The 17971-nt window shown below is 39.1% G+C and overlaps 1 protein-coding gene across 1 annotated transcript; it reads left to right on the top strand.

The window, feature by feature from the left end:
- The first annotated feature begins 8018 nt into the window (after positions 1-8018).
- Positions 8019-16940, top strand: LOC139756756 (calcium load-activated calcium channel). The gene is made up of 5 exons (XM_071676508.1): positions 8019-8175; positions 10174-10251; positions 10708-10882; positions 12483-12627; positions 15114-16940. Exons 1-5 carry the CDS (start codon positions 8115-8117, stop codon positions 15213-15215), a joined length of 561 nt encoding a protein of 186 aa, XP_071532609.1. The 5' UTR covers positions 8019-8114; the 3' UTR covers positions 15216-16940.
- The last annotated feature ends 1031 nt before the right edge of the window (positions 16941-17971 follow it).

Raw genomic sequence — 17971 nt, 5'->3', positions numbered from 1 at the left:
TTATATTTTCTGGATTTAGGGAAGTCGGACTACGAGGTCCTGGGTCTGGTATGGTAGACCCATTTTTTTCTATTTTCTAGATTTGTGTGCTACCATGCCCCCTCGTGTCTGGTAGGATAGTCCCATTCTTACATATTTCTGGGATGGTGTAGGGTAGGGGGCTGTCAGGTTCATGTATCTGATGGGATGGTGTAGGGTAGGGGGCTGTCAGGTTCATGTATCTGATGGGATGGCCATTTATAATTTATTTTTATATCTTTTGGCACTAGGGGGCCTAACGTTAGGGTCCTTATGCCACTGTTAGTATAAATATCTTTCTTCGTATTGTTAGATACGTTACGTCTTTTTTCGACCTGGTCCGGGACATTATCATTATCGAGCTGACGATGTGTATTTAATTTTTTTCCCCCGCATAGATATATGTGTAGCACACTCACCACCACACCGAAGCTAACATTATCAACGTGGGTAGGGAGAGAGCATTGACGACGTTCTACTGAAGTTTCAGCTTCTCTGTGCAAGACACCTTTATATTGCCCGCAGCAGCAGCAGCGGTGTGTGTGTGTGTGTGTGTGTGTGTGTACTTTAGGAAGTACTGCGAAGTTGCTGAAGATCGATTCTCTCCCCCTCTATGGCACATTTCTTCCTTAGTTGTTCATTCCATTTCTGCAACGTGAAATGAGAGCTACCCACCTCTCTTCATTACTCAATTTCACTTGTATTTGACACTATACTTAATCAGGGGTTAGAAGGCTGTAAAGATGAAATGTAGAAGATTTGACATTATACCGTAACTGTCGCCAGAACCCCACCGTAGGAGATTTGTAAAAGGAAACAAACTGTCTGCCGACATTACCCAAGTCGCATTCCAGTAGTTGGATACTGGAACATTCAGCCAACAGTTCTCTGTGTATACTGAGCCAAAACTAGTATGTATAAGTGCATGAAGAACTAACAAAGAAGGGTTAGAGTATTACTTGCATTCAGATAGCCAAGTTACAGTGAACGGTTTGAGTTAATAGATTTGTTCATTGTGGAAGTGAATGTTCTTCGAAGTACGCCTAAGAACAAGAAGCCATAGCATAACTAAAGAAACGTTAGAAGGGATTCTACAATATCAGAGTAGCGGGTAAATGAAAGAATTCTGAGTGATGAAACTGTAAATGTTGACAAAAGGTTAAAATGCTGAATGGATGGAACCCAACCAAGGCAAAACTCCCTCCCCATATCGTACAGCCAAATACGTACACATACACACAGTCTCTGTACTTCTTTAGTTTACTATCAAGTTTTCCTCTGTCATTGCAAGGTTTTGCGTTCGAAATGTCGTATACCACATAAAAAAAAAAGAATCGTAAGTATGCTCGTTATTGTATTGTCAGTGTTGTGTGTGGGCAAGAATTCAGCTGCCTGCCTGGATTTTTACACTTGTTCTTCGTATCCCATGTTCACTAGACGTGATGAACATCTGATTCCCATCAGAGACCTTAAGTTCAGAGTAATGAATATAATGAAATTTGCATGCATGATGCATAATCTACCAATATGATATAGAGGCCATTGGGAAGGATAACTCGGGGAAAGTTCAAATATACAACATGGATTCAACACTGAGGACGCACATCTTAGATATTTTTTCCAAAACATAAATAAAGGCAGCAAGTATGAATTATGTACATGTGTATATATGTATATGTCTGTGTATGTATATATGAGTAAACGTTGAAATGTATAGGTATGTGCATGTGTGGACGTGTATGTATATACATGTGAATGCGGGTGTGTTGGGCCATTCTTTCGTGTTTCATTGCGCTACCTCGCCAACGCGGGAGACAGCGACAAAGTATAATGAGTATAGTGAGTCAGTTGTTGTTCGCTGATGATACAGCGCTGGTGGCTGATTCATGTGAGAAACTGCAGAAGCTGGTGACTGAGTTTGGTAAAGTGTGTGAAAGAAGAAAGTTAAGAGTAAATGTGAATAAGAGCAAGGTTATTAGGTACAGTAGGGTTGAGGGTCAAGTCAATTGGGAGGTAAGTTTGAATGGAGCAAAACTGGAGGAAGTAAAGTGTTTTAGATATCTGGGAGTGGATCTGGCAGCGGATGGAACCATGGAAGCGGAAGTGGATCATAGGGTGGGGGAGGGGGCGAAAATCCTGGGAGCCTTGAAGAATGTGTGGAAGTCGAGAACTTTATCTCGGAAAGCAAAAATGGGTATGTTTGAAGGAATAGTGGTTCCAACAATGTTGTATGGTTGCGAGGCGTGGGCTATGGATAGAGTTGTGCGCAGGAGGATGGATGTGCTGGAAATGAGATGTTTGAGGACAATGTGTGGTGTGAGGTGGTTTGATCGAGTAAGCAACGTAAGGGTAAGAGAGAGGTGTGGAAATAAAAAGAGCGTGGTTGAGAGAGCAGAAGAGGGTGTTCTGAAATGGTTTGGGCACATGGAGAGAATGAGTGAGGAAAGATTGACCAAGAGGATATATGTGTCGGAGGTGGAGGGAAGGAGGAGAAGTGGGAGACCAAACTGGAGGTGGAAAGATGGAGTGAAAAAGATTGTGTGTGATCGGGGCCTGAACATGCAGGAGGGTGAAAGGAGGGCAAGGAATAGAGTGAATTGGATCGATGTGGTATACCGGGGTTGACGTGCTGTCAGTGGATTGAATCAGGGCATGTGAAGCGTCTGGGGTAAACCATGGAAAGCTGTGTAGGTATGTATATTTGCGTGTGTGGACGTATGTATATATATGTGTAAGGGGGTGGGTTGGGCCATTTCTTTCGTCTTTTTCCTTGCGCTACCTCGCAAACGCGGGAGACAGCGGCAAAAAAAAAAAGATATATATATATATATATATATATATATATATATATATATATATTTCTGCAGAGGACGTGTGATGTGAGGCAATCTATTGATATCACGGGTTACGATAAGATAAAGATCTTGCGTTGATAAAAATGGATATCTCTGGTCAGGTGATCAATACAGACAAAGAGCGTCTGGAGTGGTAATATCTGGGGACGAGGACAAGGTCGTTCCACACCATCCAATCCAACGCTGTTGACATGTTATGAGGAAAATAAAAAGATATGAATGTGCTGCCGACAGAGAATCCAATTCACATGAAAAAGATAAGTTACAATAAGCGCATCCGCTGCTGTAATCGCCATCAAAATTTGATTTGTCTCACAAAACTTCAAACAAGTTGCGAATGTAATTGTACCCTGAGCCAATGTAGGAAACGAGAGAATCGTCCATCAGTATCAGTCTACCTTTTTTGGGCCGCAGGTTTCTGTAGAATAGATTGGATGGTTGGTTATTTGGGCTTTAGGACTATAGACTGCCAAGTTCGTGAAGGGTGTCCGCGTTATTTGATAACCATCAGTCAAAAAGTTGAACCTCTTCCCGAGGCAAAATACGCTCTCATTGAGTAGTCTGTCATGGGGTACTATTACATTGAACTGTGGTTTGGGTAAAATTAGAAAATATTTATATGATGACTTGGGGGTAATGGTACTTAGATGGAAAGGTCTTTAGGATTCGTTAGAGGGGTATTTGGATGATGTTTGTGATGAAGTAGGTAGGTAGTAGTTGTTAGGCAGCTAACGACCAGGGAGGTCTATTACCAGTACTATTAGTCTGGGTATCAGGAGGGTTTTGATGGCTGCCTAGTAAGCCAGCACTTCACTGGTTATGTTGCACTCCTCTAACCCAGGTAGCTGTCTTTTCCATCTGCCTCGTTAACGTGTGGACTACTGGCATTCTGTCGACAAACATACAATCTCTCATTGTCATATGTAACACTTGATAACATTTAACATAGTTCATTCTTCGTAACTTGAGATTCTCCTGCGATGAGCACTATACACGAACTCCGTCCGCCTTTTGGCAAGATGGTAAGATCAGTAGATAGAGTAGTGGGTAGGAACATTCAGGCAGGAGCATGAAGTAGAAACATTAAGTAGAAGTAGTAGGTAGGAGCATTAGATGGAGGTAGTCATTAGGAACTTTAGGTAGGACCTTTTGCAAACATTGCGCTAGACTTGCCTTCTGGCAGTGGTCTGTTAAGGGTGAGGCACTAGAGGCTAAGGAGGGCACCGGAGTTCTTTAGTTATGGAGACTTTGTTGCCGTGGCCATCCGTTTGAGGGAGTTCCAAGTCGAACAGGTGTCAGAAATATAGATAGATAGGTAGATGTTTTGGCTATGAGTGAAACGAAGCTTAAGGGTAAAGGGGAAGAGTGGTTTGGGAATGTCTTGGGAGTAAAGTCAGGGGTTAGTGAGAGGACAAGAGCAAGGGAAGGAGTAGCAGTACTCCTGAAACAGGAGTTGTGGGAGTATGTGATAGAATGTAAGAAAGTAAATTCTCGATTAATATGGGTAAAACTGAAAGTTGATGGAGAGAGATGGGTGATTATTAGTGCATATGCACCTGGGCATGAGAAGAAAGATCATGGGAGGCAAGTGTTTTGGGAGCAGCTGAATGAGTGTGTTAGTGGTTTTGATGCACGAGACCGGGTTATAGTGATGGGTGATTTGAATGCAAAGGTGAGTAATGTGGCAGTTGAGGGAATAATTGGTATACATGGGGTGTTCAGTGTTGTAAATGGAAATGGTGAAGAGCTTGTAGATTTATGTGCTGAAAAAGGACTGGTGATTGGGAATACCTGGTTTAAAAAGCGAGATATACATAAGTATACGTATGTAAGTAGGAGAGATGGCCAGAGAGCGTTATTGGATTACGTGTTAATTGACATGCGCGCGAAAGAGAGACTTTTGGATGTTAATGTGCTGAGAGGTGCAACTGGAGGGATGTCTGATCATTATCTTGTGGAGGCTAAGGTGAAGATTTGTATGGGTTTTCAGAAAAGAAGAGTGAATGTTGGGGTGAAGAGGGTGGTGAGAGTAAGTGAGCTTGGGAAGGAGACTTGTGTGAGGAAGTACCAGGAGAGACTGAGTACAGAATGGAAAAAGGTGAGAACAATGGAAGTAAGGGGAGTGGGGGAGGAATGGGATGTATTTAGGGTATCAGTGATGAATTGCGCAAAAGATGCTTGTGGCATGAGAAGAGTGGGAGGTGGGTTGATTAGAAAGGGTAGTGAGTGGTGGGATGAAGAAGTAAGATTATTAGTGAAAGAGAAGAGAGAGGCATTTGGACGATTTTTGCAGGGAAAAAATGCAATTGAGTGGGAGATGTATAAAAGAAAGAGGCAGGAGGTCAAGAGAAAGGTGCAAGAGGTGAAAAAGAGGGCAAATGAGAGTTAGGGTGAGAGAGTATCATTAAATTTTAGGGAGAATAAAAAGATGTTCTGGAAGGAGGTAAATAAAGTGCGTAAGACAAGGGAACAAATGGGAACTTCGGTGAAGGGCGCAAATGGGGAGGTGATAACAAGTAGTGGTGATGTGAGAAGGAGATGGAGTGAGTATTTTGAAGGTTTGTTGAATGTGTTTGATGATAGAGTGGCAGATATAGGGTGTTTTGGTCGAGGTGGTGTGCAAAGTGAGAGGGTTAGGGAAAATGATTTGGTAAACAGAGAAGAGGTAGTAAAAGCTTTGCAGAAGATGAAAGCTGGCAAGGCAGCAGGTTTGGATGGTATTGCAGTGGAATTTATTAAAAAAGGGGGTGACTGTATTATTGACTGGTTGGTAAGGTTATTTAATGTATGTATGAAGCATGGTGAGGTGCCTGAGGATTGGCGGAATGCGTGCATAGTGCCATTGTACAAAGGCAAAGGGGATAAGAGTGAGTGCTCAAATCACAGAGGTATAAGTTTTTTGAGTATTCCTGGTAAGTTATATGGGAGGGTATTGATTGAGAGGGTGAAGGCATGTACAGAGCATAAGATTGGGGAAGAGCAGTGTGGTTTCAGAAGTCGTAGAGGATGTGTGGATCAGGTGTTTGCTTTGAAGAATGTATGTGAGAAATACTTAGAAAAGCAAATGGATTTGTATGTAGCATTTATGGATCTGGAGAAGGCATATGATAGAGTTGATAGAGATGCTCTGTGGAATATATTAAGAATATATGGTGTGGGAGGCAAGTTGTTAGAAGCAGTGAAAAGTTTTTATCGAGGATGTAAGGCATGTGTACGTGTAGGAAGAGAGGAAAGTGATTGGTACTCAGTGAATGTAGGTTTGCGGCAGGGGTGTGTGATGTCTCCATGGTTGTTTAATTTATTTATCGATAGGGTTGTTAGGGAGGTGAATGCAAGAGTTTTGGAAAGAGGGGCAAGTATGAAGTCTGTTGGGGATGAGAGAGCTTGGGAAGTGAGTCAGTTGTTGTTCGCTGATCATGCAGCGCTGATGGCTGATTCATGTGAGAAACTGCAGAAGCTGGTGACTGAGTTTGGTAAAGTGTGTGAAAGAAGAAAGTTAAGAGTAAATGTGAATAAGAGCAAGGTTATTAGGTACAGTAGGGTTGAGGGTCAAATCAATTGGGAGGTAAGTTTGAATGGAGAAAAACTGGAGGAAGTAAAGTGTTTTAGATATCTGGGAGTGGATGTGGCAGTGGATGGAACCATGGAAGCGGAAGTGGATCATAGGGTGGGGGAGGGGGCGAAAATCCTGGGAGCCTTGAAGAATGTGTGGAAGTCGAGAACATTATCTCGGAAAGCAAAAATGGGTATGTTTGAAGGAATAGTGGTTCCAACAATGTTGTATGGTTGCGAGGCGTGGGCTATGGATAGAGTTGTGCGCAGGAGGATGGATGTGCTGGAAATGAGATGTTTGAGGACAATGTGTGGTGTGAGGTGGTTTGATCGAGTAAGTAACGTAAGGGTAAGAGAGATGTGTGGAAATAAAAAGAGCGTGGTTGAGAGAGCAGAAGAGGGTGTTTTGAAATGGTTTGGGCACATGGAGAGAATGAGTGAGGAAAGATTGACCAAGAGGATATATGTGTCGGAGGTGGAGGGACCGAGGAGAAGTGGGAGACCAAATTAGAGGTGGAAAGATGGAGTGAAAAAGATTTTGTGTGATCGGGGCCTGAACATGCAGGAGGGTGAAAGGCGGGCAAGTAATAGAGTGAACTGGATCGATGTGGTATACCGGGGTTGACGTGCTGTCAGTGGATTGAATCAGGGCATGTGAAGCGTCTGGGGTAAACCATGGAAAGCTGTGTAGGTATGTATATTTGCGTGTGTGGACGTATGTATATACATGTGTATGGGGGTGGGTTGGGCCATTTCTTTCGTCTGTTTCCTTGCGCTACCTCACAAACGCGGGAGACAGCGACAAAGTAAAAAAAAAAAAAAAAAGATAAGACATGGAGAAAATCAAATTGAAAACAGAGTCCCGGTCTCATCCAAGGTGCTCGTTTTAATTGTAGTTTGTATTCATTAGTGTGGCTCTGTGCCATAAGTGGAACTTGATGATCAAGTGAAAAAAGCATTAAAAAGGTACCTGTATGTTTACACTCGAAAATCAGTAAATATTTCTCTTTGGTATCAGTGTAATTATTCACAGATATATAAGTAATCCCTTTTTAGAAGTATTATTGTCTCCTTATATCATTATTTTTGTTCAACAAAATTACTTAATCTCATACACTGGAAACATAGTTTTACAGAAACATAATTTTTCATTTTCTATGGGAGGAAATGTTTGGTAAAATAAACGTTGTGTTTTCGTCTATCTCATGTCAATGATAGGCAGAAGTACGATAATAATGTTGTATATACGATATTCTAGGTACCTGGATTCTACTTTCACCGCTGTGATTTGTCAATGAAGCAGATAATGTCTTGACAAATCATACGTGGAAGAACTGGCATATAACACATTTATTGATTTTAATTTTCTAATATTTAAGTGAGGATTCACTGAACATTATCATGAAATGATGAATTACATCATTGTTATAGTTTCTGCGGGGATGATTTGGATCAAGGCATCAACACTAGCTTATAAACACTATCAGAAAAACTCGAAGGCATTCAGAAGTTTAGCATAATTTTTAGACCAAACAAGCCGTCAGTCTTTATGTGAAATGCGTATTTTATTTTCATATGGATACTGTCTAACAATTAGTGCCTTGAGGTACGATGATTTTCGAGTCCTTTAAGGAATCAGAAGTAATACTTTGAGCCGATTACCGTATTGACGGGCCGCTGATTGTTAATATGTGGGCTGACACCTTATTTATTGTCTTTATCTCTATTTGCACAGCTCTTTTTGGTGAAGGTGAGTTTTTAGTGCCATTTCATATCCAACGCTAAATCTTATACAAATGGAATCCATGAGAATGCAAGTGCGCATACTTAGTACGTGAGGCTTTCTACTATCCCCTTATAGCACGATAGGACGACACTTAACCACCTTTGAGCTCGACGGTTCGATCCTTTGGTAGTTGGTAAGGTTATTTAATGTATGTATGACTCATGGTGAGGTGCCTGAGGATTGGCGGAATGCTTGCATAGTGCCATTGTACAAAGGCAAAGGGGAAAAGAGTGAGTGCTCAAATCACAGAGGTATAAGATTGTTGAGTATTCCTGGTAAATTATATGGGAGGATATTGATTGAGAGGGTGAAGGCATGTACAGAGCATCAGATTGGGGAAGAGCAGTGTGGTTTCAGGAGTGGTAGAGGATGTGTGGATCAGGTGTTTGCTTTGAAGAATGTATGTGAGAAATACTTAGAAAAGCAAATAGATTTGTATGTAGCATTTATGGATCTGGAGAAGGCATATGATAGAGTTGATAGAGATGCTCTGTGGAATATATTAAGAATATGTGGTGTGGGAGGCAAGTTGTTAGAAGCAGTGAAAAGTTTTTATCGAGGCTGTAAGGCGTGTATGTGTAGGAAGAGAGGAAAGTGATTGGTTCTCAGTGAATGTAGGTTTGCAGCAGGGGTGTGTGATGTCTCCATGGTTGTTTTATTTGTTTATGGATGGGGTTGTTAGGGAGGTGAATGCAAGAGTTTTGGAGAGAGGGGCAAGTATGCAGTCTGTTGTGGATGAGAGAGCTTGGGAAGTGAGTCAGTTGTTGTTCGTTGATGATACAGCGCTGATGGCTGATTCATGTGAGAAACTGCAGAAGCTAGTGACTGAGTTTTGTAAAGTGTGTGAAAGAAGAAAGTTAAGAGTAAATGTGAATAAGAGCAAGGTTATTAGGTACAGTAGGGTTGAGGGTCAAGTTAATTGGGAGGTAAGTTTGAATGGAGAAAAACTGGAGGAAGTAAAGTGTTTTAGATATCTAGGAGTGGATCTGGCAGCGGATGGAACCATGGAAGCGGAAGTGAATCATAGGGTGGGGGAGGGGGCGAAAATTCTGGGAGCCTTGAAGAATGTTTGGAAGTCGAGAACATTATCTCAGAAAGCAAAAATGGGTATGTTTGAAGGAATAGTGGTTCCAACAATGTTGTATGGTTGCAAGGAAACAGACAAAAGAAATGGCCCAACCCACCCACATACACATGTATATACATGTATATATATATGTAAAATTCTGCCTGGGCAGTGCAAAAATAAAGGACTAGCCTGCACAGCAGTTTGATAGTTATTGACCAGTTGAGGTAAAAGATATGGATATAGAATGGAGAAACATTGTCTAAGTTGCCAATACTTGTTTCTGACTCGTTGCACTCTTGTTTACTGCACCTAAGTTTATTAAATGACCAAAACTAATTTTGGCACTCAGTCAGAATGCAAAAGCATCCCATAATAGACATGGCACATCAACAGTCAGTACTATAGGTTAAATGTGTAAATGTGTTACTCAGTTTAGATGGCCTTAGCTATTTGATAACTCCTTTTCTTCTAATTTTTCAAGTTTTGCTGATTTTGCATAATTCACCATTTTGAGAATTAATGAGTTAGTTTCCCCTTCATTAGTTGAGGATTTCGATAATGGAGGTGCAGTAACTTGAGCCCATAATTGTTGGTCATGAGCTTTACATGAGCAAAATCACTGGCTTTAATACACCTTTTCTTCTCAGATGTAGGTGGGTACATGATTGCATAGGAAATCCCTTTAATGAGCATGTTTGTTAATAGGATGAATAGCCTTTTGTGCTCTGATTGAGGAATCCCATTTTTAGCTTTGGCTGATTGAAAAGTTTCCTGGTAGTTTGGCAAGTCATTTCTTATCTTAAGGTTATAAATAACCCATTATTATTTTTATATATATTTGTATTCACCTACCCATATATGTACTGTAAAGTGTTTAAATTTTTTCATTGTAGGGCTAACTTGGCTGCTAGTGTATCGGACAGAGAAATATCAGAAGTTGAAGGCAGAGGTGGAGCGGCAGTGTAAGAGATGTAAGTATTATATCACCCTCACATGGTGTTGTGTCAAGGCTTGCTTGATCTTTATTCTTGTGTAGTGGTTTGCAGAAGCACAATTTATATTGCAGTGATAGTAAGTGTATATATCTAAGACTTGACACATGGCACTGTATGACTTCAGATTATTTACAGAATGGACTTTTTTTTTTAACTGTGATGTATAACATATTATTAAGGCCCAAAATGAAAAATGAAACAATCAAATGTTGATGTGTGTGGGCAGAATAAGTTATCATTTTTTACTCCTTAAGAGTATAGGGATGTTAATTGTGACTGTAAAACTCTTGCTTATACTTTTTGAACTAGCAGGTAGCAAAATGTACGATAAAAAAAAGGTTGAACTAGAATTTGAAGTGAGTGTTCCAGTCTTTCATGTAATATAGTGTTTGCTCACACCTTTTAATGAAAACTATTATATTTTTGATACAGTGGAAAAGAAGAAAGAGGCTCATGGAGATAGCATTGACCGGCAACAGAAACGGAAGATAGAGCGTGAAGAGGAACGACTGAAGAACAGTAATCGAGATCTATCATTGGTTAAGATGAAGAGCATGTTTGCTATAGGCTTTGCTTTTACAGCACTGCTCTCCATGTTCAATTCTATGCAAGTATCCCCACCCCCTCCCCCACTTTTTTTTTCTTTTTTTTTTTTTTTGTGTGTGTGTGTGTGTGGCAGAATGCTAAACATCAGAAATTACTTTCACCCAGTGTGGAAAAGAAAGAATTGATTTTACACTATAGAAAATGTCTTCATCATAAATTTTCTCATTTAACAGTACTTGTACAAACAGAGTATACTTATAAACATTGCTACTTTTATGAAAAAGAGTGTTAAACTAGACACCATGAGTTCACTACCAGCAAGAAGTTTTTCAGGTGATGGAACAACCTTTCTATCTATATCTCTGACCCCAGGTCCAATTAGAACTCCCTTATTGGGTTGGTCACGGCAATAGTCTTCATAACTAGTAAACTCCAGTGCTACTTCCTAGCCTTTGGTGCCTTAACCTTGATAGGCCACTGGCAGAGGGCAATTCTAACACAAGGTTTGCAAAGGCACCTACCTGATATTCTCACTGACTACTTCTATCCAGTGCTCTTACTATTCTTAACTAATGCTCCTGCTTAAATGTTCCTACCTACTACTTGTATCTACTACTACCATTTTGCCAAAAGGCAGGGTTAGCCCATAGTGCTCATCGCAGGAAAATCAAGTTATGAAGAATGAGCTGTGTTTGTTATTTGTTGTCAAGTGTTACATATGACAAGGAGAAATTGTATGTTTGTGGACAGAATGCCAGTAATTCACATGTGAGTGAGGCAGAAAGAAAGAAGAATAAGACAAAATATAAGTTTAATGGATAGATGTGATAAAAGTATGTTGACATGCTCTGTTTTCTAGGCTTCTTACCTAGATGACAAAAGATCTTATTGATTGAAGTCTGGATGAGTAAGAGCTGACATCATAATAGCCAGACTCTTTCATGTCATTCACAACAAGTGCCTCAGGGTTACACGTATTCCGCACCAGAGATGCGTCTTACTTGTGGATTAAAAGTATGTTGACATGCTCTATTTTCTAGGCTTCTTACCTAGATGACAAAAGATCTTATTGATTGAAGTCTGGATGAGTAAGAGCTGACATCATTATATCCCTGTAACCTCAGGGTTACACGTATTCCACACCAGAGATGCGTCTTACTTGTGGATTGATTTTTTTTATGATTGTTATTGATAATATTTTTATCAACATTTCTTATTATGATTGATAGTTGAAGTATAATGTACTGCATATGTACGATGATGTGCTAAGTTTTCTAGACTTATTACCTTGATGACAAGATATCAGTATGAATGAAGTCTTAATAAATATGAGTTGACATCATTATAGCCAAACTTTCCTTCATTCATAAAAAGTATGTGTAGACACCATACCAGAGATGTGTCTCATTTGTGGGCTCATTTTCTGATACAGTAATTTTTTCATTATTAATTGGTGAAATATGTAAATCATTATTCCATTCCAATTCATTATTGCTAACATAGTAGAAAGTACACATTTTGAATATGTGTTGTTAAACCATCTAATATCAGAAGTTTTGCCAAAGTTCTCCAGTGTGCGGATTGCTATTATTGTATTATCATTATTTATTATATATAGGAATATCACATAAGTGTTAACTTTTGTTCATTCTTTTCAACAGCTTTGATGGACGTGTTGTAGCCAAACTGCCTTTCATCCCCATTTCATGGCTTCAGGGCTTGAGTCACCGTAACCTCATGGGCGATGACTACACTGACTGCTCCTTCATCTTCCTCTACATCCTGTGCACCATGAGTATCAGACAGGTTAGAGTATGATATCATTAGATATTGTATTAATATAAGTTAGTTTATCTACTCTTATTTACTTGTGTTTTTCTTGATGCATACATTTTGTCATGCTTTAAGATAAAAGCAACTGTTTCTCATAGCCTTAATGATCTTTCAGCATTACAGTTTTTTTTTTTTCAGAAAAGACTTTTATTAATGAATTATATTGTTAGTCCTGTAGCAATTCAAGATTTTGAAGATATACCAAAGATATACAGAAAGGAAAAGATGCTAAGGATTCTTGTTGCAGGTGCAGGAGAATAAGTCCTTTTAGTTTATCAGGGAAAACATATGCAAGAGTGTTGATCAATAGAATAATGGAAGTGAGTGAATGCTGAATCACTGAGAAGCAAGGAGGCCATAGGAAAGATAAGAAAGATAAGGGATGTGTGGACCAGATTTTTGTGGTGAGATTGACTAGAAAAGTATGTAGTGAAAGGTAAGAAGCTATGTGTAGTTTTTATGGATCTAGAGAAAGCATATGAGAGGCGAGTGGAATGCTTTATGGGATGTGTTTAGGATGTTTTAGGAAGGGGGACAACTGTTGAATGGTATGAAAGCCCTCTAGCAAGTGTAAGAGTGAATGAAAATTGAGCAAAATTTTCAGCCTACATGTGGGTGTAAGGCAGGGCTGTGTTGATGTCACCATGGCTATATATCGTATATATATAATTGAAGTAATAAGAGAGATGAAAGGAAAGCTAGGGAAAAGGAGTATAGAGAGGAAGTGTGGTAGTGAGGTATGATGACGGGTGACAAGCCTGTTTGCAGATGATAATGTGTTGTTTGCAGGGAATGAAATGGAGTTCAGAAGGTTGTACGTTTTATGATGTAAATAAAGTAAAGAAATAAGTAATGGTTTATTGGATTTAGTTAGCCATTCAGCTGAAAATAAACAGTTCAGGTTTTACAGAAATTACAGAACTGAGGGTATGATATGTACTATTTAACTAATAGAAGAGCTTAAGATTAGGGTGAGCTGGATATTTCCACACTTTGGATAATCATAGTGGTGAGGTACATTTAGATAGCCTGGATGGAAGAAATGCAAGGCTGTTTCCAGAGTAAATGGTATGGTTTATACATAATGAACTTGACTGAATTTTAAGGGATGAATAGTAACTTTGATACATTAGTTGATATACCACATAGCCTAACAGAAAACTGAGCAGTTCACGTGCAGAGCTGTGCGCTTGTTCATGGATTACTTATGAAGTTCACAGTGGTAGTTATATCATTGCTCTTATATCTGTCCGTATGAGCTCTGATTAGAACAAGTCGATTGTGGTGAGGAATGGTGGTCCTTGGTGGAGGAGCTTTTAGGGGAGAAGGTCTCTGCGATGGGGTTGTGTTAGTAGTTTATTGCTAAAGTGCCTTTTGAGCTGCCAGTGTTAGTAGGAGTTAGTGGACATGTTCAGTGAGATGAGGGCATCTTGTAGTTGGTGTATAAAGGGCCCAGGATGATTTTACATGACCTTTTCTACATTCTTTTTAGCTGGTCCCTCTATGAAGCTTTTAGTGAGAAGGATTATGCTGGGGAGGCATGGGTGAGTTTAATTAGAATGAAGAGGGTATAATTACTCCTGAGCTCAGTTGGTGGAATGTGTAGTGATTTCAGTTGGTGAAGAAGATGCAGATGGTATGAGGAAGATTTGCTGATAGTGCAAGCATAACTCTTCAAGTTTATACTGTTATCTATTGTGACACCAAGGAGTTTGAAGGCTCTGATTACCCAGAGAATATCAGGGCCTAGGGTGATGTGTGTAAGTGGTTGAAAATAAATGTGAGTTAAAGTAAAGTAATGGTATTTCAGTGGAAATATAGTAAAGATATTGATTTTGCAAATCCCTTTAGAGTGAGAGAAGAAAGTGTACTAAACTTTTTTATTGATATGGGGGAGGAAGCCTGGAAGAGATGACAGAATTTAACTGTGTGGGAGCTATCTTAGGTAAATTGGATGGTATGGAAGGAGAGATAAGGGAGATAGCAGTACAGGGTAGAAGAGTAAGTGGGTCCCTTAATAGAATAAGAAAGGTTAGAGGTGTAAGTATGGAAGTGGAGAATGTATTGATGGACAGCATAATCCTCCTGACCTTGAGTTGACCGAAGACATAAACATGGGATGAGTCACAGATGAAGAATAGCGCACCCACTCATATACACATATATATATACATAAACGCCCATACCTCCAGTTTGGTCTCCTGCTTTTCCTTGTTCCCTCCACCTCTGACACATATATCCTTTTTGTCAATCTTTCCTCACTCATTCTCTCCATGTGACCAAACCATTTCAATACACCCTCTTCTGCTCTCTCCAGCAGATTCTTTTTGTTTCCACACATCTCTCTTACCCTTTCATTACTTATTCAATCAACCACCTCACACCATATATTGTCCTCAAACCTTTCTTAATCTTTTTAATTGATTGTATATTATATTAACATGTACATCATGTTGCAGAACATCCAGAAACTGCTTGGCTTTGCACCATCAAGAGCAGCAAACAAGCATAGCACTAACTTGTTTGGACCCCAGCCACAGCAGCTAAGTGGTTATAAATAGAATGAATTAACTAGACATACAGTATATGATGTATTTAGTTTGTCTAACCCACTTGCAGAGTTATGTGTCAGTACCATACAGAACATGATAGTGATAGTATGATTAAGGAAAATTAATACGTAGGTGCAGACGCAGAATATAATTTCATATGGTGGTATAAATACATGTTGTGTTGCTGTAATTCAAGTGCAGCTGTTTTCCTGCTCTTGTGAAGTTTATGGACCATATAATTCATCACTGAGGTGGCAGCCATGATGAGATAAAAACCCACATCTACAAACACTTATTTTGATTTTCAGAAATTTGGTAATGAAGTTATTGGTTTGTTTGAATGTAGTATTTGCTGCTTAAAAGAAGTTTCTTTGTTGTATATTGCTAAAGCAATAGAGAAATTTTTTTTGTCAAATTATATTGAAAATTGTAAGTTGTTTTATTTTTAGCCACTATGTGACTTTCAGTTTTGAGTCGTTATAATATCCAGTGTTTGTTTTTCTTTTTTTCATGCCATCAGACTATGTTTATGTTAAAAATTGAGACACTGAAAGGTGTTTTATGTTTTTGAGAAAGTTCATATTCTTGCTTCAGAAATCCTCACTTGAAGAAATTGGAATAAGATTAACTTCACAGATATGATTCACTGTTTTCTTTATATATTAAAATGATTGTCAGACTGATTACAGCATAGTTTCATAAGTCACAATATAGCTAATAACTTAAAAGAATGTCATTCAGGATGACTACAGTGCTTGGGGTGTCGTCGGAAAGAGCAGTGTCTGCATTTGCTATATTTTTACCCTGACATTTTCAGCTATTATGTGGTGTACAGCATTTTACCATATACTGTAATTACAAAACCTAATGTAAGTGATAGTTTTACCCCACTGAAAATTCGTTTGTTCCTGTTAGTATCTGCATACTGTTGTTTATTAAGAAACCCTGCCAAACATTTCATAATTGTAGATATATTGTAGTTTTAGTTATGTCGTATTTAAAGGATGACTGTGATTAATGTATATTTTGAAACTGATTTTGATTTTTTTTCACCTACTTCCCTTTCCAACCTTAGGAAGATAACATCAGGAACAAACACTTACCTCAGTTGTACATGTTCAGTTCCTAGCTGTTATGTATAACTTCCCGAAACTAGAACCCACCATCCATAGCCTAGCCCAATAAACTACTCTCTGGTGTACCTTGACCTCTTTGTATGCCCTGGTTCAGCCCATTAGCAGAAAGCTACCCTCTCCATATACCACATTAAATTAACTTTATCCTCCTGAATGTTCAAGCCCCAGTACCTCAAAACTCCTTCCATGCCTTTTTCACTTTCTGTATCCCCTTACTGACATATAGATCCAATTAGTATTTCATCATACACCTTCTTAGTATACTAAATCATTTCAGCATACCCTCTTTAACTTTTCAAACATTCTTTATGTAGTGCCACACCTCTTTCACGTTGTCATTACTTAAACAGCAGTCAACCTGCCTCACACCCTGTATCATCCTTAAGCATTTCGTTTCCAACACATCTGCCTTTTTCCTTGGATGTTAAATTTACTTTACATAGATTTACAGTTTAATGTATTATAACATGAGTGCCTGCTACAGCTTTGCAGCTCAAACCAGGTGGAAACAGGGTGTCATAGCCGTTTTATACAGTGAAAAATACCTCATAATAAAATTGTAACCTTCGAAACAGTAAATAAAAAAAATTGAAAATAATTGTATTTCTATACCTCCTGCGAAGGTTGAAAAGGAGTGTTGACGCTTCAGGGAGTATATTTAGATGTTTTGGAAGGAGGTTAATAGCATGAGAAAAACAAGTGAACAATAGGGAAAGTCGATGAAGGAGACAAATGGGAAATTGGTAACAGATAATGAAGTGAAAATGATATGAAATGAATATTTTTAGGGATTAATGAGTATATTTGATGATAGGGCGGCAGATGGAGGGTATTTAGGTCGGGATAGTACACGAAGTGAGTTATGTAAAGTGGGCTGAAGAAAGAAGAGGTGGTGAAACCCTTCAAGCAGGGCCTTGAGGAGGGGATGCTGTGAGTACGTCGTACTCGGGCTTGGAGATCTAAAAGAGGGCCCGGGAATTTCCTGGGATCTTAGAAAATTCCGCACGACCCTTGAGCAAAGTCACATAACCCTTGAGAAAGGCCGCATATAACACTTGAGCACGGCTGCGTGACCCTTGAGCACGGCTGCATGACCCTTGAGCACGGCCGTATAACCCTTGACAACGCAACAGTATTGCCTTTTAAGCTGGACGGTATATACAGTTTACCATAGTAAGGCTCAGATGTAAACTACATTGTTATGGGTCGAATCAAAGGCGACGATTTGCAGGTTATTGTCCTTGGCTTATCTGCATACCTTCTCACTGTTGCTGTTTGACTTCTGTATTTCTTGGTATCCTCATTTCCAAGGAAAGTGCGTACATTTGTTCTGTGGGACAGTTTTTGAATGCAGACGTGAATGCAACCATAACACTTTCATCTGCAGTCTGCTGATACCAAGAAGTGTCACTATGTTTTATGATCATGACTCAGTCTGTATAAAACGTAGTAAGTAGGTTATATACTTTATTGTGTGTGTATAAATATATATATATATATATATATATATATATATATATATATATATATATATATATATATATATATATATATATATATATATATATATATATATATATATATAATGCGCTGGATTCAAGCACCTGCTGATTACAACCAGGAAACTAA

Source organism: Panulirus ornatus, chromosome 23, assembly GCF_036320965.1.
Source record: "Panulirus ornatus isolate Po-2019 chromosome 23, ASM3632096v1, whole genome shotgun sequence".
NCBI lineage: Eukaryota > Metazoa > Arthropoda > Malacostraca > Decapoda > Palinuridae > Panulirus > Panulirus ornatus.
Note: the sequence above shows the minus strand (reverse complement) of the source record. Positions and strands in the feature narration are given on the sequence as shown.